This window comes from Struthio camelus, chromosome 25 (genome assembly GCF_040807025.1).
Source record: "Struthio camelus isolate bStrCam1 chromosome 25, bStrCam1.hap1, whole genome shotgun sequence".
NCBI lineage: Eukaryota > Metazoa > Chordata > Aves > Struthioniformes > Struthionidae > Struthio > Struthio camelus.
This window is the reverse complement of record NC_090966.1, coordinates 5,167,772-5,193,592: the sequence shown is the minus strand read 5'-3', so window position 1 is coordinate 5,193,592 and position 25,821 is coordinate 5,167,772. Positions and strand designations below refer to the sequence as shown.

Sequence of the window (25,821 nt, the reverse complement as noted above, 5' to 3'; positions counted from 1 at the left end):
ATACAAAAAACTCTAAAATAATTTCTGTAGTAAAATAAAGAGTGTGTTAGGAGAGCTACACAAACAAGAAATTTTTTGTCTTTCTCTATAATGCTCAAATATACTGTGATACGTGGCTGGCTCACTCCATAGCCGGCACCAAAAGCTGAAAAGAATTCATTACGATACACAGTGATACAATTAATGCTCTGTATTAATCTCACAGCCTTTCCGATTAGTACAAAGAAAACCAGGCCTATCTCCTCTTTGAGGAGAAGTCCAGGATATAAAAGCAAGCATACCTCATCAGCTGATATGAAATTATAAAATTCCACAAGTCTCAGTATCTGAAATTTATAAAAGTCACCAGTAAAATGCAAGCAAATTGGGTTTAAGTCCTGTTGGTTCCCAGGTTCAGATGGCCACTGCTGATCCAAAACAGAATTTCCTTGTTTGTTAATTGATTCCAGGGAAAATCAGGACCATCTGCCAGGGCTAAAAGAGAGACAAGGATCCTCACCAACTAACCCTCTGTACTTCCACGAGGGCATGTTTCCATGTGCATAAAAATGGGAAAATAGCTGGCAGGAAGCAAAGATGTTAGTGGTGCTGTGCTGAACTGTTTTTTTCTGCCAGGTGCCGCAGAAAGTTGTCCTCACTCTGGCCTCTGTGATTTAAAGGCTCACTCTTAAAAAGAGCTGGAGGAGGGGGTAAATGAGGAACTGGGGGGACAGGAAGATGGTGTGGATGGTGAGGATGAGGATGTAGGTGAAGGTGTGAATACGGATGAGGAATGGGACGTGGAGGAAGTGTGCTCACTGGGTTCAGGTTGATAGGTGGGGTTGGGGTTGTGGGCGTGTTCACTACAGCCGGGACTGTGGTGGCAGGAGAAGTTGTGGACAGTGGGATCTGGACAGCAGATGACACATTAACAGGGCTGGTAACACGGAAGCACTTCTCCTTGTGTGCCTTGAGCATGTTGGAGAAGCGAAATCGCTGACCGCACACATCACATGGATAGGGCTTCTCCCCTGTGTGAGTTCTGCGATGTCTCTTCATGTTTGGGCGGCTGGTGAAGCTTTTCCCACAGATTTCACAGATAAAAGGCTTCTCTCCTGCAGAACACGGACACAGCAATCAGTCAGGCACAGAACGTCTGCTAGTAATTACTTCAGCTGTAAGTGGCAAACAAAGTGAGTATTACAAAAAGCTACTCTGACAGCTACCTTCAGCCAACAAAGAGACAACGGTTCCACAGAAGTCCCCAGTTTTTATGAAATCCTTTCTCACCTTTGGATTGTGAAGCACGAGAAAATTCTATTACAAGGCTCTTGGCAAGGAGTTCCTTCAAACCCAAATAACAAGTAAGCCTAACCTCTCATTTTCCCCCACAGTGAATCACATGACTACAGACAGTTCTTTTGTTGCAACCGTTAAGTTAACCTATATTAACCTTTCCTTTCGGATTTATCTAGGCTGGAGAGCAGTTTTGATCACAAGTTCCAAGGGAGGTAACATAAATGGAAGCACAGGCATGTTTTTGCCCTGGAAGTGACCGTACTTATCAAAGAAAAGTTCTTACCAGTGTGTGTTTTCATGTGCTCATCAAAGTACTGTTTCATGTTGAAGTCTTTGCCACACCACTGACACATGAACTGTTTGTGCCCAATGTGGATGCTCATGTGAGAACGCAGCTGGTACTTGTACTGAAACCTCTCATCACAGTTCTGCAACAGACAGACGGCAGCCATGATATTCAGGCATCACGCATGAGGAAGCAAAGCGGTCGTGGGACAGCATTCAAACGTATTATGTGAAGGAATTAAAGGAATACCTCAACTAGTACACGTAAGGACCCTCACACTCTGCAAACAAGGAGTTTAAATTATTTAACAAGACTAGAATTTGGTCTGTACTAAAAATTCTGCTGGCACAGGAAACTTGGCAAGGAGCGTGGAACAGTCACAACCTTCAGCTGACATAGCTGTTGGCAAAACCCTGGCAGAAACATGGTTATGCCAACGGAAGAGCGCTTCTGTTGGCTTAACGTATCATTTGGAGGTTTTGCAGCTTTGCCAGCAATCTCTGCTGGACTATGGTGCGTGTCCACTAGAGGACTCTACTCGCACAACAAAACCGACAGCAGCTCTAACGCAGGCTTGTTCTTCTGAAAGCCAGTCTGTTTTCCAACTATTATCTACTGGTTTAACGTGAAGTATTTTCTCTCCCTACAACTCTTAGGGGCTGCAACACTGCCATTACTACTACGTGTCCTGCAGCAGTTGTGCTCCGCTCCTTGGACAGGGTGAGCCGCTGTGGAAACAGGAAGGGCTCTCCACCAAGGCCTGCCTCCATCATGTGATAGCCCACAAGCATCCCCATCACATGACTGAGACATTATCTGCCCCAGACATATGACTGCATAAGTCCATCCCATACGATCTCCTTGCCTAGAACAGGCATATAATTACAAATCAGAAATACACAGGAATGCACTAGTATGATCCTCCCCCCACCCGCCCAGTTTAGAGTACTGTCTTATACTTCACAGAGGTAATTTTCTAAAAGATGATTAAATAGAACTTTAAACCACTTTGCAATAACCGCTAATGTGACAGATGACTATCCTCTCACACACACTAAGAGGCAGCCTTTACAGCCTACTTCATACAGTCTCTGAACTACTGTAGAGGAAGTAAACAATGTTCTTGCAGAAGTCTGATCTTCAGACTTAAGTCTGTGAGATCTGGTTTGCAGGACAAGTTTTGACTTTCATTTATTTCTCCAACTGCAAAGAGCGTGAGAGAATTTCTCCTCTCTTCCATTTTTCTCTCTTCCTTTTAACACTCACAGCAGCACTGATAAACTTTGCTCTTTTCTCCGTTTTTGTATGAGGAGAGACAGACACAAATCAAAACGCTTGTTTCCATTCGTTCCAGGTTTCAGGAAAAGGGGATGGCTTTTCTCTCCCTCTCCTGTTAACTTAAGGACTCATCACCTCTCTGCCCATAGTTTTTCCCCCACAAGTGAAAAATCAAGCAGTAATTTATTTCCGCTCTTGCCAGCTCTATTCGCCTCAAGTCACCAGGCAGCAGGGGGAGGATTACCATAATTTGTACAATGTTACTGGCTTTGCTATGGACACTGACAGAACACACATACGCCTACTGACAGCGTTACTAATTCCATATCTTATGCTACCATATCCAAACCTTTTAATTTGAAAGTTGCTGCCTCACCTCACATCTGAAAGGTTTCTCTCCAGAATGCTGTAAGGAATGTACTTTGAGAGACATACTGCGTTTGAATGATTTTCCACAGGTTTCACATGTAAATGGCATGTCCTTTGTATGTGCTGCAACAAAATATTACATTAGAGAAGAGTTACTAAAATGTAAACAGTTCTTCATCCAGAATTCTGTCTGGAACACCGAGCAGGAAAATGATCAGAACTATACAGCTTGTGCATATATATACACACATGTACACACATACGTGAATATACTTTGCTTGCTTTCCTACTATAAACTTGAACTTTTAGCTTACTATAAACTTGAACTTTTAGCTACGGCTAAAGCTCAGACAACTGAATTTGCCTTTCCCCCCCCCCCTCTGTTCTCCAAAACCAGCAATTAAGAGTTAAGAACCACACAGACAAATTGTGAGGCAGAACCAACAGAAGCACCAATCAATAACTCACCAACCATATGTTTCCGCACGTGGGCCATGGTGTAGAACTTCTTTTCGCAAATCTCACAGGAGAATTTCTTTTCTGCATATCCGTGGACTATCTTGATATGTTCGTGGAGGGACCAGAGCTTCTTGAATGACTTATTACAGGAGACACACTGAATGAATGGGACAAACATAAGGAAGTTTAAAAATTAGAAAAGATCCAGTGATTCGAGTTTGTGGAGTTAAGCCACGTATCTTCCTCTTGCATAACAAAAAGAAACCCAAAATAAGTCCAAATGCCGTATACCTTATCAGCTGTACTTCAGTTTACATTTACTGTTTTACAGTTGAAACATACACTAAGCAAAGTCTACAATTCAAATCAGGTAGGATTAGAGAGAGTGTTAGCACATTGCATTTTGGTGCCATCTGCCAAAGTCTGAAGAGCACCACAGCTACTGCACTAACCTATTTCCAAAACACAACAGCATGTATAGCTGGATGCAGCTTCCAGGGAGCTCAACTGCAGGTCCCAACACAGGAGAAAAAAGACTCCACTGGCACTGAGGCTGCTGGTAATCCAAAACCCTGCTGCCTCCGGGAAGAAGCAAGCCACCGGAGGCTGAGGAGGCCAACACCACCAAGCTGCCTTGACACCCAACTGCATGTCCAGGTCCTGTCTTTCTCATGAGCACTATGACCCCTGGAAGACCAGGTCTAACAACCTGTGAATTAGACAAAGCTCGTTCGCTCTTTTGCCTCTGCTGGAAGACAGCTTCCACCTCACAGCTCTTGTCCACGTGGAGACTCCGGTACGCAGTTCATACAGCAGGGCAAGTTTCTTTCATGTGCTGACTCTTCATTCATACATATCAGTAGCAGTGAAAGTTTAACATGACCATATGCAAAGCACATTTTAATCTCACCCCACAACTACTGCAAAATGTCCAGAAAGTCAGTGATTAGCAGGATCCACAGGCTTTCACACACCTCTTATTTTAAACAGAGTTCCAGAACAAACTTAGCTGTGAAACTTGACAGGAGCAGTATACGTGAGGATACCAAGTCATTTTGATCTTTGAAGTGAAGAGGAAGGAATTGTGGTTTGTTGGTTTTTTGCTGGCTGTTGGATGTTTTGGGGGGTTTTTTGGTACATCTCCACTTTTCTGCCTGTCAGTTACCCTCTTCCCCCAAAGGAAGGACCGCTATATGCCGTTCACTGCAGATTTAGCAAATACTATGCCTTCCATCAGCTTGAGCTGTTCCTTCTCTGCATAGGCAAGTTATGCTGTTTTCATTGTGCTCCCAATCTCTGCAGGCCTGGAAACTCTGGTACACCACTCACCATGCTGACTCCGGGGAGATCCTTTGCCTTTGAAAGTACCTACCTGGAGATGTGTCAGGAGCAAACTGTAGTCCATGGGGAAAAAACCCTAGAGAGTGAAGTAATGCTAAGAAATGATCAAAAACCCTTTGATTTAAGGTTAACTGAGCCCTTGAAACAGTCAGTCTACAGTTTCATTTATGATCATCAGCTACAAGTAGCCTAGATCACCAGTATTAAGAGTCTAACAATATAAACTCTGTGAAGGTGCTAATTTTGAAAGGATGCAAAACAGAAAAAAAGAATTTGTCTGAAGAAATAGATATAGCCATAGGTTCTCTTTGGAAAGGTGCCAGCCATGTTTATCAGCTCAATTACCACTTATATAATGAAAGCATTCAGGATTTTTCTAGACAAAGCTCCATATTCTCATGGACACATTAAACCCTACGTTAACGTAAAACTTTACATTTGCTGAAAGGAGTAAGAGGACATGAAAAGAAAAAAAAAAAGCAGGCAGCTGTAAAACACATTCCAAATGTTAGGCCAGACAAAAATAATTGTTGAATATTTGCTTATAAAGAGAACTTGAAGACGACAAGCAGTGCTTCTGGCACTAGGAATACTTGAGAGAATTTCTGGATCTGATGCTTCTTGTACTGGATATAATTTCTTCTTTTCCTATTACTTTCGACAAAGGAATGTAAGGGATTATCTACAGGCTGTATTTCTGCATGAGTATAGTAACATCAACACAGCCAGTGCAAAGCTCTAGTTAGTGTCACTACGTCGCTCCACTTTAATATAACATAAAAGTTCCCTTGTTTTACTGAAATATATATGCCTATAGCATACAGAAAATCTTTTTAAGTTTTCTGCTTGTACGCCCATTACTCAGCAAACTCTAGGTCTCTAACCAGAGTCTAGAAGAACTACAATAACAGAAAGAACTAGTTAACGTACATGAATATAAAACGCCAAATACATCATGCTGGCAACAGGAATTTCACATTGTGGCAGCCACCCAGGTACTAAGCACAGACAAGGCTTGTATTTCATTCACGTTTCAAAAAACCCCCAGACTTTCTTTGCAACAGGCTTTAGTGGGATCTTTTATTCGGAAACACTAGGTGCAGTCATTTACATACCACCTAACTCAAAGCTAGCTTGGAGCTCTGCGGTGCTCTTTAATGAACAGTGCACGCAAGTCTCACTGGAGTTGACTGTCAGCAAAATGCAGGATTCGGTTTCTTTGCTCAGTAAGCTGCGCTTACTAATAGCAAGTGTCAAAAGACTTATTTATTGATCAGTAACCCCTTAGAAGCATGTGAGTGCAGGGATTACAGATGCTTCTCCATTCTATCACACCTATTCAACCTATTCATACATTCCTGTTTAATGTCATAAGATTCTAAGTGGCCAACGAGCCACATGGATGGCAGGGCATTCCTTAAATTTATATTTAAATGTTTTCTGCCACACTAAAGTTTCAAAATACTTATTTCAAAAAGTGCAAGGATTTTTTGCAATTCATTGGCAGAAACTAGAACATACTGGAATGTTTACAGATTTTGCTAGCTATGCTCAAAACTTATACTCCTTTCTTCAGCCTTCCTCCTATGAGTTGAAACCTAAGGAAAAATGGTGCAGTGATAGCTGCGTTTGAGCTGTACTGCCAAGAGAAATTGCAATAAATATTTCAACTGTCTCCCACAACAGTAGGAACTGAATACCAACTCGGTTTAACATTTCAACGGTCAAACAAACAAAAATCTTAAATCCTTCTTCTGGTAAGTCTCACTGGATAGACAAAAAACTTGTTGCCCTACGATCTCTGAACACTTCAGTTGCACCGAAAGCGAACTCAAGCTGCTTCACCCTGCCGGTGGAATTATTTCAGAAGTAGGTGGCAACACTCTGCCTAATTTAACAAGGCAACAAAGCATGCTCAAATCGCCAGATAAAACAACAGTGCCCCCAGTTACAGGAGAACATAGATGCCTACAAGCAAAGTACAAACCACAGATGAATCAGAAACTCTGAAACTCTTTCCACAACTTACATTTTAAAGTGGTTCTATTACAACACAGGCTTCCATTGTTGTATAAAATTAAAAGCTGCAAATCTTCTGCTGAGAAAGACCAGAGACCTTTACACTATCAGTGAGATTTATTGAGCTTTTTCCACTGGGGACAGGGCAGGCTAATGAATGGATTTAGTCCGTGAGTTCATACACTTACATACTCACACATGAACACTACTGTAAATTACTTGTATGTAATTATCTCTTCACTGACTTCACTAGTTTCTCTCTCACCTGCTTGCCTCTCCAGTATTTTACACCCTTCCGATTCCAACACCAGCAACTTGTCATAATTTTGCTCTCCCTTGAAACTTTACCTGGACATACTACGTGACTGATTTTCAAGACACTCAAACTTTTCACTTTAAAACTAGTGATGATAAGCTGCAGGTGCTCAGCACCTGAAGAAACAGGCTTTATCCTGTCAAAGTACTTCCCAGCAAACGCACTTGTTTTCAGGCCAGATATTCTTGAGTTTGACAGGTGTTAAAAGCAGTTTTTCGTTTTCCCCAACATGTGGTTAAATATTAGAATAACTCTGCTAAAGCAGCAAGCAGTTGCGCACTCTGTTCCCTGCAACTTACTTCTTTTGGAAGACACCAAAAAGTGCTGATAAGTAGAGACAAGGTCTCGGTCAGAACCTGGTCTGCATAAGAGATTTCCCCCTCTGAAGTGTCCGCTAGCTGTATCCAGGGCACAACAGAAGGTACGGAAATCTGGCAAGCAGGTGAACAAACCTACCTGGATATTTTTTTCACAGTCTGTTTGCTGGTGAAGGGACAGCTCACTTTCTAGAACAAATTTCTTCCCACATTTGTCGCAGATCTGCATGCGCCTGTGAGTGACGTTCATGTGCTTCTCCAGGTACCAGCGTGTGTTAAACACCCTGGGGCACTTCTCACAGGTTAAAGTCTCCTTCTCTTCACACTTTGATTTCTGCACAGGTGCCTTGGGCTCCTTTGCAGCTTTCTTCTTACGTTTGGGGGGCTCCACACTCTTTCTACGACCCCTTGTAGCTCTGGGTGATGGGGAAGTTGTGGCTGCTGCAGCAGATGCAGCTCTCCTTGTTCTCCTTTGTGCAACACTAACTTTTTCCACTCTTTTCTCTTTTTTCTTCTGCCTCTCATTTTCCTCCTCATCATTACTGTCTTCAGTGGCCTCTTCCCCACTGTCACCCTCCTCTTCCTCACTGCTGGTCTTAAGAACAGCAGTCTCTTTGGACTGGGAGGGGACACCCTTCTCCCCTTTTGATACATTTAATGTTTGGTTGTTAAGGTTTACCTCTACTATAATCTGCTCCCTTTTGTAAGTCACTTCATCTTCCTCCTCTTCCTCCTCCTCAGAGTCGTCAGAGTTTTCTCTGTCTTCTTTCACAGCCCGGACCTCTCCTACCGATCTGTTTTCCCTGAAATATGGCTGCTCCTCTCTTTCATGGAGATGTGGTTTACTCATTTTGCTGTCCACCAACACCGAGTAAGGACTTCCTGACTCTCTCTTGTACACTTTGGTGGACAGATCAAGTTCCTGGCTGGCACCATGATAAAACGTGGGTGGCACTTGACCACGGCGACTGTCCTCTTGCGCCATCCCTGCTACATGGGCGGCACAGTTTTCAACCAACTGTTGGCAAGAATTGGCTGTCTGACTCATTTGGGGGGCTCTGATTCATTGAGCACCTTTAATCCCAGAAAACCAAGTAAGCAGCTTTAAATCAGGATGGGCTGTCAAGACCGATGCCTGTTCCATCTACACAGAATGGACAAAATAGGATTCTCTGCTGGTGTTTAGCAGGGACGTGTAGGTCTCAGAATTCTGGTACTATGGCAAGAGCAGAGCAGTAGTAATTATTCTTCTGAAGAAAGTTGTCAACGAACTGCCGAACATTTTATCTACAAAAGACAACACAGAAAACATGGTCAATTAAAAAAAAAATCGTTAAAACGTTCACCAAATTGCTCTGCTCTGAATTTGTACCGCTGAGGTAAAGCACAGGATATACTGTCTATGAGCTGAATCTCTTGAGGGGAAACTGTCCTGTAGCACTACCTCAAGCAAAATTGGTACTAAGGCACCAATACGTACACCTTTTCGGTGGACCAGAACTAGTACCAGAATCCTCACATAAGGAAACCAAGGCATGCCAGTCATTTAAAAATGACAATATTCTTCACCTGCCAAAGATTACCACCTGCCTCATCAAGGTGGGCCAAGATGCTGATCTGTGTTTCTCTTGGACTACCTGGAGCACTGATGGCCCACAGACTCTGTTCTACACCCCCTTAATGCCTCCATCAAACAAGGCGCACTGCTACACAGAAATACCTCTTCTCCTTCTGTACCTGCCAGAGAGGGCCCATCCTTACCCAGAAGGCAGGATATATGAAAAAGTTTGTATACCAAACGACATTCCATTAATGTAGATATGCATGAAGAGTTTCAATGAAAACATTTTCAACTTGCAGCACTAAATCAGATTAAGAACACTGTGTCCACTGCTTCTTTCCACCCCAGAGATTCCTCATACAGCCTCTTGATTTAAGGCACTCATTCTTTTGTCTCATTCTCCCTTCCCCCAGCCTCTTATTTCTCAAGGCAGTAGCCAAACAATATTACATTTGCCCATCTAAATTTCACTTGCAGTCATCCAAGTTGGAATTTCACCAGGACACTACTACTTCCTCCTGCAAAAAATACCATGCGATCCCTAACAAATACAAGTAATCAAACTCTCACATCTATTTTTCACCAGGACAACTACATTTTAGTAGCACAGTATTAGAACACCAAGCCAAGACTTTTAGCTACGTGGATCAAGTCAGAAATACATTGGAGTTGCTGACCAGACAAGACAGCCAGACATAAACCTGTGAGTAGAGGCTGCAGAAGGAGAGAATTAAGCATTAAGAGTCAGAGACATCCCATGACTACAGGGCAGAGAAGGGCCCTAAGAGAAAACGGATGAATCAAGCGGCTAAATATGAAGAAAAACATATCCTCACTACTGGGGTCTGAAACATTGCTTGAGGTTGAGGTTACAGCCTTGGGCAAAGTCCAGCAGACAGGTATAAAACACTTTGATGCTGCAGAATCACACAGTGATTTTTATTATTATTCTTGGAGCAGCAACAATAAAAAGCAAACAACTCGAAACAGTATTACAGATACAGATTTGTATGACAAATTTCCTTCCATTTCACACTGCATTAACATAGTCTCCACACTACAAATACAGCAACTTAATATCAAATACATTTTGATACAATTTATCTATTTTAACTGTTCCACCACCTTCTGACAGAATGGCTGAAAATGGCAGCTTTGAAATTTTCCTTTTTGAAATTAATTTAATTAAATGGGAGATGATCTTACTGTACTCAGTGGTTTGAATAATAATAATTAAAAAGAGGCTGAACTCTGCCCTGCAACGTTTGTGAAGTGACAGTCTGGACACAGCGACTTACCAATAACCCAATCTTCTGATTACCAGCGTAAAGTTAATTAACTAGATTCTTGGACAGTTCTCCAAGTTTTCCAAAGGCCCTCAGAAATCACCCTGAAGATGCCTGACAGAGTATCCTAGAGACACAGGCTCACTGCAGCGCAACAGCAGGGTCTTCTCCTGCCGCTGCATACTCTGCATCCTCAGCAGGCTCTCGGACGCAGCTTCCAAACTCCGGAGGTGAGATCCAGCTGGGCTAGGAAATAGGTGGAGATGGGCTGTTAACATTGGCTTGTGATCACAAGTAACATTCAGATGGAAAAGCTAGTAAATAACGAAATAAACTAGTTGTGATTACAAGCCAAAATTAACAACCCTATACCCAGGAAGACCCTTAGAAAGCAGTGAGCATGATAAAACCCACTATTTAGCTTTTCCTTTAACAAAATTTAATGAATTATTCAGAAGCCCCAGAAAATCACTATGTCACGGAGAAAGCGATACCTGATTATTTCCTCTGCAGATTAAGCATCTCTCACAAGTTACGTCAGTAACCTGGAGCCTCTCAGAATTCTGCTGGTAGATCACCAGAAAAAGCACAAAATGTGGCATGAAAAGAAAGCTTTGTTTTTTTTTTTCCCCCCTGGCTTACTGCACATCGAAATAGTCTGTTTACACACACTGCCATCATTTCACCTCTGCACATTTAAGGAATATTCTGTGTAATAAACCACTTTGTATGAACATATTACCACTTCAAAAAACAAAGGGACGCATTCCGAGTTATCAAAGCTATCTGGTCTTAAAACCACTTCACTCTGCAGAAACAGTAACCTACTTTCACTTTGAATACACCGCTTGCTACCCTCAAGGGACCCACAACTTTCGAACAAGATTATTTAACAGTGAAACAGCTGGTAAAGCAAAGTCCTCCTCACACATTTAATACAAACAACATGCTATTAGAAGACTGACAGCTCGGAGAGGCAGTGCTTTAAATATTATAATAAAACAATTTTTTCTTAACTTCCTAATCCTGAACGTAAGAAAGTAGTTTGCGATTTTTTTTTCCCCAAGTGAATCTACTTTTTCCAAAGCTGCTGAACAACTCAAGCTCACAGATCGAACTCCAGTCCCACTACAAATGGGAGCAACAGAGGTTCCAATTAAAATGTAAATAGGATAGCCAGTTTCAAAGTAACTTTTGAAGCAGCATAACAAGACGTTAAACTTTGAAGAATAACTGTATCGTGAACATAAAATGAAAGTATTAAGTATATGCAACATTTAGTAATCAGAGATTATACAAGAAAGGTATGCAAGCCTTCAAATATTAAAGGCTCAAACCCAGAGGAAAAAAAAAGCGCAAACAACTTGCAGACAAATGTGTAGGTGGAGGAAGCATGCGTACGTGGGAGCAACATATCATACAATGCTTTCGCTACTTCTAAAGAAACACCACATTTCTTCATGTTATCTGTACTAAAAATAGAACAAATTATCCAGCAAGAAACGCTAAAACAATTACCTGCCTCAACTTTGATTTAGTAAACGTCTTTGAATCAATACAGACCGAGTTCAACATGCCTAGAAGTTAATGACTTTTAAATTATGTCCTTAGTTTACTACAACAGAGATGGACCAGCCTGAAGTCTTACATTTTAGTCTTACCTGTATCAAGGACATACAATCTAACTATTGGCAAGCATCCATCCAAAGTAGATACTGACATTAAAAAAAAAAAGTCACCCCACACTTGGTCATTAGTGAAATGGCTGCCCAGTCGTTTCTGCATATCAAGGCTCCTTGTAAGCTACTGACCCCTGCACGGCCTACAGCTGTTTGCCTACTATCATAAACAGGCTGCCAGCTCCACAGATGTATACTTAACTGTCCATTCTTTCTGCCTGAGCTGTTCCTGGTGGCTCCCATAAAAGGAAAGAGGCGGCACTGCAGGGCACTCCACAACCATGACCCTGCCACTCCTGGTCAATGTGACAGTGGCCTAATTTTTTTTTTTTTTTAAACCAGTTTAACTGCTGCCCACAGAAAGTTATCAATATTAGCTCTGAAAATTGACAGACACTGGTCTAATTCACTTTGCTGTAGGTTGGCAAGTCTAGGAGAAGCATTGCAGGCACAAGACTGACTTGTCTACAGACACAAAGACAGCACTGTATTGGTTTATTACTTAGTTCACATCTGGAAGTTCCTCCCACTCTTCCCAGATAGCTATAAGGATCAGAAAATTACTTTTAAAAAACCCATGCCTAAATTCACAAATCAGCGGCATTTGCTTGGATAAGTTTTACATATACCACAAGGAAAAAGAGGAGGAAGGGTAAGAGCTGGGGGTATGCGTGTGTGTGTGGGGGGGTTTCCTGCAGCTCACCTACTTCCGGTGTGAAAAGTGAATACTATTAAAAACAAATGCAAAAGTCAATGTCCAGTATTAACAATGCATTTGATTATTAGCCATCTACTATTATTTTCTTTCTTTGCTGTAATATAGCATTCTAGGACAGAAACAGAATGTAATTTTTGGTTATAATCCACTTATACTAGATTCCATTTCCAACTTGGCACAGTAAGACGTGCTCTCAACTTTAATATAGCTCACAAGCCACCAAGCCAAAATTATTCTCCCAAAAGTATACAGTGCCTAACATGTAGGGTAATCTGAGTCACAGATAACATTGCAGCACTGAAAAAATACACACTGCATACCTTGTAGGAGCATTAAGAATTATTTACACACCTCCCTTACAACACAAGAGCTATATCTATATCTTCAAACACAAGACAACCCCCCAATTTTTTTTTTAACCTCTTCAGTTTAAGAGGAGACAAATCTCAGTTTAACAACAACTTTTTAATGGATACAATCAAGAGGCATTGTGTGGCATGAATAGGTTTCCACTCTGCCATTTAGGCATAAAGACAACTATAAAGTGCATCAAGTTCAGTGGGAACGTCTAAAAAAGGTTATCTTGCAGTGTGTAATTTTATTTTCCATAAAACAAGATTTCTTTCCAGCTACAGTTAAGAAAGTACTACTCGCAATTAAGGGGAGGGGGAGACCGCCTTATGATTAAAGGCAATGCCATTCTGTGTATGCATTTAACAATTTGAAGTTGTTAAGAATCCTGAATGTCCTTTGGTTACAAAGAAGCTACAATTCAGCAGCTGCATTAAGTCCTAGGGCAACCAGATTTGCATGCACTTTACAAGTGGTGAAACAACCATGTGTATAAATAAACCATTTACACTATTTAAGATAACACACCAATTTCAAATTAGTCAAGTATTTGTTGAAGAAACTACATTGAGAACAGGAGTAAGGCAGTGGTAGCAGGTTGGGAGGTGATTGATTAATTTAACACAGGTCCAACATTATGTCAAAGCTGGGACACGGTATATGCTGACCATCGTGCAATTTTCTAACTGAAATTAGAGAGCCAGCTTCTCTGCTTCCCAGGCTCTGGATCAAAGTTAACTTATTAAGTAGAAATTTCTAATACGGCTAAACTCAGAATGCAACAATGCAGTTCAACCCTTTCAAAAGGGCAATATCATTCAAAGTAAAACACTTTCACACCTATTAGTCACCTTCTTTGGATAAAGAAAAAACAGTAGAACTGTGATAAGCTGGCTGGCACATTTGTGTTTATTTTGAAAGATTGATAAGAGAATGCATCATTCTGATGGATATAAGCATAGAGGTAAGTGGCAGTGTGATCTTTCACTTAGGCCTTCTGTTAATTTCTTGCTTACCATCACCAAAAAAGCCTAGTATCCCTAATTCATACTAATCACTGTTAGCCCTTAATCAATTTCAAGTCATCGATTTCATCTGCACACACAACAGAAGTAAAAGAAAATGCACCATATATAACTTTCATTTCACAGATACAGCCTAGCTTTAATTATACTACCCAAAGACCTGCAGTATATTTCCTAAAAATAAAAAAACCTTCATGAGTTTTCACTGTAGCTCAGCGCTATGCAGTCCTTAAGAAACGAGGCTTCTTTTTCTGTGAATCCTGAATAGCATATTAGGAAGAAATCACTGTGGATGCAGCTTGAAAATACAGTGTTTGACTAAAAGGTTCCCGCCACCTACATTTTAATACCTTAGCAATATTTCAGAGCATATCAGAAAAAGTTTAAATACACAGTTTGAAGAACAGGTGCATGAAAACAGAAGAGTGCACAGGCATAGCAATTCCCTAGTAGTGGGAAAACACATCTGGTACAAGTTACATCATGTCAGCGGACAGTAATCAGAACTATAATACAAGAGGGAATTATTTATATCATCAGACAATCATTCCTTTCTTGTGCATCTCAGCTGCTCTATAGGCAAAAAACTGAAAATATGTTCTTCTGAAGTGGTAAGTTCTATCTTAAGACAGAGCCACAGTCAGCAAGTCTTCACAGTTTTTGCATTTCTATGGAGAAGTACTTAAGTCTGTCTTTGCCAATGTAAAAGCAGAATGAAAAGACTGAATGCAACCAACAGCCTACTCTTATCGGCTAAATGTCAGCAACTTGTAATACCCACCTAAGAGATGGTATCTATTATAGCTTCAACGCTTAGAGGAGCTATAAATGAAAGTAGAGAAGAGTAATCCTATATTCTGTATCAGAAAGCCAATTTTGTGCAGCTGACACAAACTTCGGGAAGACAGTCTAACGTGGCAAGATGATATTTGGAAACAGCATTCACAATCAAATTCCAGAAACTGTTCTGTGACAACAACAGAATATTCCTAACTCTCTCTTCACTGCGAGCTCCAAAAAAAAAAAAAAAAATTCCCATCAATTCATACAAAAGGTTAGACATCAAATGGTCACTGTGGCTTGTATTTTGGTGAAATGAAAGGTGTGTTGCACTTTTGGGCATCTCTATCTCCAAGGGATTAGTCGTGGTACAGCTAAGCAAACTGATACGCACATCAAAAAAACCACCCCAACGCTAGCAGTAACTGAAAATATTGTAGGGAGTCTTGGCAGGGAAACAAAGAGTGAAGAAATAGCGTCCCATTCTCAAAGTAAAGGTTTGGGCCAGAAGTACATTTAATGGAATGGTATACGAAAGCTTGAAGAGAGAGGACAGAATCCAGACTGTCCCATCTTTCGGTTATTTTCCTTGACAACTCCTAAAATAATCTATGAAAGGTATCCTGCTAACTCAGCAGGCAACATATTTTCACTGTATGGAGCTGGCTATTTGCCTGTAAGTATTTAACATCCTAAGGGAAAAATGAAACAGACCATATTTCCAATTCCAGAAAATGCCTCCTATAATAGCCTGCAGCTAAAACAAAAACTGGGATAAAAAAACCTTCAGGCTTTTTCCATTTCTTAAGATGAATTATTTGGCTCTATCTAGAAATCTGGTTTGAGGGACAAAGGCTTTCAAACCAGTGACTTCCAGAACTGTGAATCTGGAATTTTTTCAAGTATTATCTCCACAGAAAATAGTTTAAGAGGTTGCCATTTCAGAATTCAGCAGCATTATAATCCCTCAGCTTTTGCAATAAGCTGAAAGTTTTCTATTGGCAGTAAAATTAGCTTTAGATATGACAGCCATAAACCCCAACATTTTATTTTACTAGGCAAAACCATCTTGCAATAAGTTCTAGCACACCCCATATACTCTCAAATTAAAAGTCTAAGTCTTTCCTACTATCTCAAATACATTTAACAAACATCAGAAGGTACACACATCACTCAAAAGTTAAACAGCTGTGACTAAACTAGGAACCTCCTTGTATCCAAATCTACTCTGTCATGTCTTGTTTCTTTCAATACGGAAAATAGAAAGCAAGAACAGGCAGTTACCACTCAATGGTAGGCACTCACTTGTATATACCTAGCTTTCACATTTCTTAGCCTTCTGTAATACCTTGAAGTAGCCTTCAAATACCTTGAAGACAGATATATGAAGCAAAAAAAGCTTTATATGATTGCATTAACAGTTTATCTGTCCCTTCAAAGTTGTATATTCATCAAAATACGTGCCAGAAGTTCCCCAAAGGACCCACTGCCATGGTACTGAAGGACAATTGTTTCACCCATTAGCCTACTCCTTTCTCCAAATCCCTTTTTTTGCTTGTTTGCATTTTGTTCAGAAGCAAGACTCCTGCTTTCAGAACTCTTGCTTTCATCATTATCTGCTTGCATTTCTTGAAGACTAGTAAAAATAGCACTAAGGTTTTAAACTGTTCATTTATTTTTATAGATGCCAGCAATGACACTTCTTATTAAACATTGCTAACTTACTGTAAATGATTGCACTAACAATATAGCCAACATAAAGCCATATGAAAACAAAGAAGAAATCTGTCAAAGATCTGTACTTCTGTTTCCAAAGTTAAAATTTTTCCTCCCAGAGAGTGAGAGGCAGAAAAAGGGGCAGTAGATGTGTAGCTGTGTCTTTGAATATGTAGATAACGAACAGTTGAGAGATTTGGGAAAAAAAAATATTTAAACAGCCTGTCCACCAAACAATGCTTACAGGTGTAATTTCTGTCTGGACATTTATTCTGGAAGAAAGGTGTTTCTCCTCAGTTTAAGCTAACATCATTTTTAGAAAGAGTACTAACTTGGCAAGAAATACTCCAATTTAAAGAGTATCTACATTCAGAATTATACCCAGGAGAGACTTAACTTCTCTCCTAGCAAGCCCTAAAAGAGACCTTAGCAAAACGTAGAACGGAGGTGACTATAAGCTTCGCTTTTGTTACAGAAGAGTTTAATTTAAGAAAACTTACATACAGGTTTAGTAATACATTGTTGCCTGGTTATAGCTTTCTTCTGATCAGCCTGTACTACGCATCACTGCACGTATCATCTCTTAAACCGTAATAATGGAACGTTCAAAATAATTACATCTTAGCTGAGACCAGGAGGTTCAACACTTATTCCACACGCACAGACTCCTTCAGTCACAGCTTAATGTATTATTTTTTAAACGTTTTGTTCACTTCTAGCCCATTAGTTTATTTAAAAAAAAAAAAAAACCTGCTAAATATTTTGGAACTTTGCTGAGAGTGGAATGTAATGGAAAAAAAAAAAAGGTGGTTTAAACAGGGAAATCTCCTTAGGCTTTATAGAAGTGTGAATTTGATCTCTCTAAAATAAAGTTTGTTCTTCTCACATCATTGGAATGTGCTTACAGATACATTTAAAACCCTCTCAATTTTTCATCTAGAGCTCTTTACACACTAGGTAATTTTGACTCTGAAAACAGCAATAAGTTTGTGAGAACCTCCATAGCAACAAAAACGCCTGCAGCAGCTGCACAGCTGTCCTCTGCATAGTGGTAGATGCACTAGCTAGGAGCATGACTCACTGCTATCTCATACTGGTAAATGCTGAGCTGATGGAGAATTAGTAGAAGAAACTTTTCCTTCTTTTCTTTACCTGGGCTTCACCCAATATCTCCTTCTCTCTAGCTGCCCAAAGTACATCTATATTTTGCCTAGAGCTTTAGTTTTATAACTGCTAGCAGCACTTTAACTACTAAATCACTAGACGTCGCATCGCTCAGACCAACTCTAGCTAACCTGTGGTTAATACAAAGACAAAAATGCGTGTTTATGCAAGCACGATTCACCAGTAGAACTGCAGCCTGGAATTATTATTGAGAAGCTTAAGTAATCTAGTGTTGACAAAGTCTAAATGTGCCTACACTAAAACTATACTACTGTAACTGTTTCTCCTTGCACAATGTCACAATGCTCCTTTAAACCCTGAATAACCATTCTGTACAGTAGCTTATACTGAGAATCACTGTTTTGAACTACTGAAGCTCTGAAACATTATACATAGAGTTTGTTTTAAAGGTGGCACGTAAGCTTTCGGAGAAAAGAGGTAGTCTTCCTTTTATAGTATATAATTTAACAGAACACACTTAGCAATACACTGAAATTTGGCAGATTCCAAGAAACATGAACCAAACAACAATACTTCACCAGAAACTCGTTTGCACAGATTCTGCCTTTGCAGGCAGAAATTACACTAGGTGCTCTCACTAGCGTTACCAGAGTTAGATGCAGAGATAAACATCTGTTCAGCATGTCTATACTCACCAAAACATATGATCATGACAGCCTCTGCACCACTGCAGCAGTTCATCTCAGCCTTCCTGTGTTTGACAGGTGTGATTCTCAAGCACGAAAGCAAACTCTGCACTGATATGGTAGATTCTATTCCCAGTTTTTCCACTAATTTATCATGCAACTTTATCTCTACTCTCTATTTAAGTTTCTTCCTGGGTAAAGTGAGGATAATAATCAGTTAAGGCCAAAGTTACTTGTTCAATTTAACCTGATCTAATTGTGTGGCAGTCAAGGAGGCAATACCCTCTCTCCCTATTTGTGTGCCAGCACTGGCATTCTTGGGGTTGCATGGAGAGCTGCCTTGAGAAATTAGACTGCCTGAAAAATAATCTTTCCTTGGGATTAATTTTCAGCTGGACCAGTTCTCTGAACCAGCTCACTGAGCAGCCTTGCGAATGCTATTGCCTATTACACGATCTTGCTTCCTGAAATTCTTCCTTCCTTGTTCTACGGGTGTATTCCAACTTTCAACTTCCATAAGACAGCAGTGTAAGAGAACCACAAACACAACAACAAATTTGCAGAACAAATTTAAAGATGAGGCTGAAGAACTGAGGACGAAAAATAACGCGTTTTCAAGTGCCTGTGGCAAACGGGAATTTTTCTCAAACGCCTTCGGCCTTTGCATAGCTCCTGCTTTTATTTAAAAATAAGTTTCAAGGCCTTATGATTATAAAAATATTCTTTTAGATATGAGTTATCTCCCTTTACTGATATGTCATAATCTAAAACCACAGAGGTACTTTTAGCATAGCAGGATCAGAGCTACAGGCTCCAAGTCAAATTCACATCTTGGTAAAAGTCTGAACAAGCGTAGAAACCACCTCAGGACCTAACTCAGTGGGTGCAAGAATTCCAGATCTCAGCAACAGAGATACTGCAGGCACTGCCTTTACAGCAGCCAGCAAATTTTAGGGTGAGAAAAGGAAAAAGAAAATAAAAAGCTTGAAAAATTTGAAACAGGCCCAGAACTTTACTTCTCCCTCTTGACAGAAAGGAACAACAACTAGGTAAGTTCCTGAGCCAGGTAGGGAATAGCACCTCAGTAAGAATCTCAATCATGTTTCTTTTTCACCCACAAATAAAGATTGAGAAGAAGAAAAGTGTCCACTGACTGCAGAGATAATTAACTTCATCTTATTGTCTGGATTTGAAGTGCTTGGAGTGTGGGATAATAGAAGTCAGTTGTGCACAGGAGAGATTATGTTAAATGATTTTATAGCACCATAAGTGGGCTAGGTAATTTTTCAAGGATAAGAACGCAGGTGACTTCTTCAAGAAATCTGCAGGTTAGAGAAAAAGCCATGACAATCCACAAAGGGAATAAAAAAAGAGAAAAACAGACTGGTCTAAAAAAAAAGTTTAGGAAAGGCAGTAGAAAACACAGTAGTAAAAAAAAAGATAAAGGGATAACAAATCAGAAAACAAAAATTATGAGCTGCAATAGGAAAATAGAAGAGTTGGAATGAGTTTAGAGAGGTACAACTAAAAGAAGAAAAATGCAACAAGGCACGTATTAAAACAAAACTGCCTGACAAAAAGTTGCAATTAAAATCAGCACATAATTTTTCTCAGACCTTTAAAATGCAGTCGGCATGGCATTTCACTCTAACAGATTTTGTCCTGCAGCTAGTAAGTGTGAAATGAATGATTCAAGACACGCACATTACAATAAAGCAAACTAGAGATTCACAGCAGCCATTTTCACTATTATGTGACGTGGGTGATGATGATTTATTAGGATACGTTCCAGTCTCTGCCTAAAACTTCAGAAGTCTCCTTTATACACCACAACTCGTATTTTCATAATGCCAAACCTACTAATGTCACAGTACATTAAACACCTATCCCAACTTAAGTCCCAACAAAGGGACATGCAATTAAAACATTGGAAATCTAAGCACAGCGCCTACCACTTAACTGGGAATTTACAGAACGTCCTACAGAGACAGAGCATACAAAACAGAGGAAAGACAGTGCATCTGACCGCATCAGAATTTCTATAAGCAGCACCTTAACTTTTGTAGCCTGAAAAAAAAAAATGTCTGTAATTAAGGGCAAAGATCCCATCACTGTACGAAACAATGTAATTTGCTAAAAAAGACAAAACCAAAAAACCTAAGGAAGCGTGAGCAGGAAGGAGAGCTGCTTCTTTAAAACATATCTAGCAAAAAATATCTGCATCAATCAGAAAACATAAATACTCCTGTTCAGTAGATGGCTAAAAAAATTACAGTGCCACTGCTAGTTGACAGTATCTACTATATGTTAGGCTACCGGACACTAAAAGCAATCAGGCTTTTAGTTAGAAATAAACTACCTTCTACCATTAAAATTCACAGTTGTCACCGTATGTAATTTGTCTTCAGACAGCACTTTTAAGACACGTTCCATAATTCCTCTTTCATCACATAAGCACTAAAAAGGCTTAAATAAGCATGACTTGCAAGCAAACGTGGAGTTCAGAACAGATTTTTACTGTCTTCCACACGACTAGTGAGCCATAGAAAAAGCAAAGTTCTAGTACGCTTTCTGCACCTGCAAGATTCAGCTATGCTCCAAGTCAAATATTTGCAACTTTTTGTGTACAACACTCCCATAAAAGGAGGTATGTGGATCAATGGATGCTTGTCCGTAAATTTTCAACTATAAAATTTTCTGCTATAAAAAAAGCCCTCCTACTTTATCCTACCAGGCCATCTGCCTTCACAGTGGTACCATAAATATCTCTCCAAAATTCCAGCTGAAAAACTTTCTGTTTGCTCGTATTTAGTATCCGGGACAGAACAAAATGGCTTAACAGGCTTCATCTCAAATGTTACTATGGATCCTAATACTGGTAATGCATCTTCAAGCAGGCCCACTCTCTATTAGACGTGCCTTTCACACTGCATTCCTAAAAACACTTTTCCACTAAAAGAATCAGGTTTCAAAACTTCAAAATACACAAACAGGAGAGCAATACAGCATAGAAGTGCTGGTAGTTGCTTAGCATAGCTAAATGTTTCTCCCGAGTGAAAACTACTAGTCTGAAACCTCCTCAGGGAAGGGTGTCTGAAAGTGTCAAGGAAACTAATGCAAGCTGCCTGTGTTAATGAGTTTAAGCTGCTGGCACCAGAGCTACCGCCAAGAGTTTCACTCCCTATGCAATTGTTTCTCAGGAGGGAGGAGCAATTTAAAAATCACCAATTTAAGATCACTTGGAAAAATTAAGCGTTTGCAAAGCTAATTTGAAAATTAGGTACTACAAGCTTAGGTTATAATGGATGTTTGAACTGAACTAAGAAAATTTGTGCTTGTTATGCTTTCACTTTTTACATGATCTACATGAATTTTACTTAAGAGCTATAAGCAAACCCCACCCACCTCCCAAAATACTGAAAACAAAGATCCTGCAAAGGCCTAAAACGGCATATAATTTGACTCACATTGGCTTACTTAAAAGGATATGCATTTAAAAAGAGTTTGCAACGTCAAGAACAAGTCATATTTTTATTAAGAATGGTCTTAAAGGCATAAAATTTGCCAGCTGCAGACAAAACATACAAAACATCCTTTTACGCTAACAGAGAATACTTATTTAGGCTTTCAATGCACTAAAGGAGTTGCTGCAAAGTTCTTAAAATAGGTGAGCCTCGTATTTACAATGGAAACAGTTGGAAGTTGGGCATTTGGTTCCACAGAAAAAAACAGGTAGTTCAGGAGCACGCTTCCCAATAATTAAAAACACAGAGCCTTATGGAAAACATTTTTGACATAATTCACCTGTGCTTCCTCAACTTGTGGAAGCTCAATGTATTAAGGATGGTATCATGTGAAGACACCATCTATCTGCTTATTAACAGTGTTAATATTTGAAGTGTTTAACTTCCGATAATAAAATGACCTCACATAAAAAAAAACTCAAATTTTTGACCTCCTGGGGGATCGTCCCCCCCGCCTCCAACTTTTCAGAATCTTAAAGTAATAAAGACAGACAGCAAGGAATTAGCAAAATGCAAATTAATGTTTTCCAAAAAAATCACCTGCTTTTAAAATTTACTTCCATTTTCCATTTAGAAGCCAAGATCTGAATCACATAGGAACAGAGCTGTTTTGCAGCAGAACACACTGTAGCACGATCAGCTGCTTCGTACCATAGGAACGTAACCAAGTGAATGGTTATACAATATTTAAATACAATAATGAACCACGGATTCCGGCTTTCACAGAACATCTCAATCTTCTCAATTGGTTGGCACCGTCTTCCAATTATGTTTGTCTTTTTGTGTTGGTTGAAAAAGAAATTTATTCTTTGATAAAGCATATTATAGCGTGCCACATAGAAATAGGTCATTGATGACAGGTAGTTTTGTAATCACCTTAAATACACCTCTGCCTATCTCAAATATGCTATTGGTACACCCACCACTCTTCCATTAGGCACTGATATAGAAAACATGGTATCAAGAACGAAGGACCGGATCTTGTTTACTGAAAAATCTCTCCTTAATGCAGTTGTGCAAACTCAAAGGACTCTTCCCAAGTGCTTCTTATATGAGCATCTCATGCCGTAGGTGGAACAGCACTACACAAAGTATATTCAACCCGTAAGCATCAAGAAAGCAATTTCTTGTGTCTATAAAGACTTTCCACCTTCAGATGAAATTGCACTTCTCAATCTGAGATTTTCACATTCTATTATCCTAGCAACGAGAGCAAAAACAGAATATCCCAATAGCTTGCACTCGCAACAGAACCTGACAAACTGCTTCTGTAACTTAGCTCATATATAACTAAACCTTTATACAAAACTGCTAGGAGCTCACTCTTCAGGAAACATCAGCCAAAGGTTTTCTGTATCAGCATTAAACAAGAAAAACATAATCAATAAAGTCCTTTAAAATAAATCAACAAAAGCCTATAATGCCATCAAAATGTTTTGATGATTAAAAAAACCCTTTCAAATATTTACAATATTACAAATTATACGCCACAAAACATTTACAGATCTTTCCAAATACAACAGAGCTCAGTCTCTGCAAATAAATGCTATAGTACCTCTAAACACTAGACTTGCCAAGGACTAGTTAGAATTATAAATAACATCTTAAATCTCCAACCTCCTGTTACATACAATTCCTTAGTTATAAAAAGTCTTCATCATTTTGCACTTCATTGTCTTTCAAATATACGCTCTTCCTGAAAAAGCTTTCAAAATTTATATCCTCAACTACACGTTTATACTGTAAGTTTATTCTATATCTCAACTTCACTATCAACATCTAAACTTGAATGTTGGCTGCTGGGGCAGGGACTGGGCTCTTCATTCATTCAGCACAACAACCATATGGTAAATGCTCGATTAATCGGTATAAAGCACAAAAAAAACACACCGCACATACAGGTAGAAAGAGAGTTTCAGGTAAGTACCAATGATAACGCTAGACCCATGCGAAGGAAGTAAATTACGTGTTCCCATAAAATACTAGACCCTTTTTATATCAGATTTTCCAACTCCACCGTCTTTCTACCACAGCAACGTCCATAGTCCTGCATTTGCGCGTTTGTTTTAACGCACACCAGACGCAGGCCTCAGCGCAAAGAGCGCGCAAGGGGAACCTGGACATGCGAACAATCAAGCTGCAGTCAATCGGCCCGGTGGCAAATCAAGGTGCGCCAGACCATCCTTCACAAATCAGTGCTCACACGTTACATCTCCTTTATTCAGGGCGCACGCAAATACCCCACCATCGCTCTCCTGATTCACGGCGCATACACCACTGCCAACAAAGCATGTGCCCGTTGCCATTCCCAGAACAATACAGCTCAGGTCATCCCCTGGAAAGATAAAAACGCACATTCCTCACACCCTTTATGCCCACAGGACTTTCCTCACTCTCACTTAAATCACTTCTCCTGCACAAGATGCCAAAACTCAGTTACAATTAAAGAAGAGACTTTGCTAAGACCATTATGACCAAAGAGAAACGTTACCTTGAAGCGCATCTTTTCATTCTAACAGTACCTGTACCCAGCCACCCGCAGGACTAAAAAGTTGCACAGGAGACAGCCAAAAACAAAACCAAACCCTGGGACACGCATACCACAAGATACACGCTCCGAAAGCCAAGAGATACCTTCCCAAACGACTGGGGAAAAGAGGGAAACGTCTCATTTTTCCTACACACACCTAGACCCAGCACACCTAGACCCAGGACGAGCTAGCGGAGGGTGGGGGGGAAGGAAGGGGCTGCATTTCACCTCCTCGCTCACCCGGTGACAACTCCGGCCCTAGGAGCGAGTGCATTTAATAACTATTCCTTCCTAGCAGCCGTGCGCAGCCCCAGGCGCGAGTGACACGGAGGCAGGAGAGGGTCGCCAGTGCCCCCCACATCTCCACGCTACCCCCCCCCCCTGCGGGAAGCAAAGGGAGAAAGGGCAGAGGAGCCCAGCGCTGCCAAACGCGGCGAGATTTTTTTTCTTCTTTTTCTCCCCCCCCCCCCCAATTGCTTCGTGCAACTCACCTTTCCCTCCCCTCCCCCCAGCAGGTGGCACAGCCCCCTCCCGCCGCCAGGGCAGCTCTGGGCACCGTCCCCCCCCCCAACCCCGCCGCGCCGGGGCCTCCCGGCGGGCTGCGAGCCGGGCCCGGCCCCCCCCCACCACACAACCGCCCGCCGTCTCCGTCACCCACCCCCGGGCTGGGCCTAGCGCTGCTCCGCGGCTGCCGCCAGGCCCGAGGGGAAGGCCGAGGTGAGGGGAAGGGGGGGGGGGGGAACGACGACGACGACGACGACGCCCCCGGCCCGGCGGGCGGCCCACACTCACCCAGGCCGCTGCCCGCAGGGCCGCCCCCGCCGCCGTCCATGCCGGGCGGCGAGGGGAGGGGGGCACAGGCGAGGCGGCGGAGGGCGGGTGGAGGAGGCGAGGCGGGAGGGCGGAGGGCAGGGCGGCCGCGGCCCTCCCTCCCTCCCTGCCTGCCTCCGCTCAGCCCCCTCGGCCGCCGCCGCGGCGCTCCAGCAGCGGCCGCCGCCGCCTCGGGCCCAGGCCCCGCCGCCGCCGGCGGACGCGGCTCCCGCTCCCCTCAGAGCCGCCGCAGCGCTACGTGGCCGCCGCAGCCAGTCTCGCGACTCCGCCGCGCGCACGCGCACGGGCGGGCGGGCGCGCGCGCCAGGGAGCGGGGAGGGGAGGGGGGGGGAGTTGAAGCCGTGCC

The 25,821-nt window shown here is 41.4% G+C and overlaps 1 protein-coding gene across 3 annotated transcripts; it reads right to left on the bottom strand.

Moving 5' to 3' along the window:
- Positions 1 to 175: 175 nt before the first annotated feature.
- ZNF652 (zinc finger protein 652) lies at positions 176 to 25,583 on the bottom strand. 3 transcript variants are annotated; one of them, XM_068918911.1, is made up of 7 exons: positions 25,437 to 25,558; positions 10,523 to 10,756; positions 7,803 to 8,950; positions 3,680 to 3,827; positions 3,219 to 3,334; positions 1,562 to 1,706; positions 176 to 1,094 (listed from the first exon to the last, which is right to left on the bottom strand). In XM_068918911.1, the coding sequence occupies exons 3-7, from the start codon at positions 8,709 to 8,711 to the stop codon at positions 580 to 582; spliced, it is 1,833 nt and encodes a 610-aa protein (XP_068775012.1). In that variant the 5' UTR covers positions 8,712 to 8,950; positions 10,523 to 10,756; positions 25,437 to 25,558; the 3' UTR covers positions 176 to 579. The 3 variants fall into 3 exon arrangements, with proteins under 3 accessions (XP_068775012.1, XP_068775010.1, XP_068775011.1); XM_068918909.1 differs by lacking the exon at positions 10,523 to 10,756 and having other exon boundaries at positions 25,437 to 25,583; XM_068918910.1 differs by lacking the exons at positions 10,523 to 10,756; positions 25,437 to 25,558 and adding an exon at positions 25,303 to 25,350.
- Positions 25,584 to 25,821: the final 238 nt, after the last annotated feature.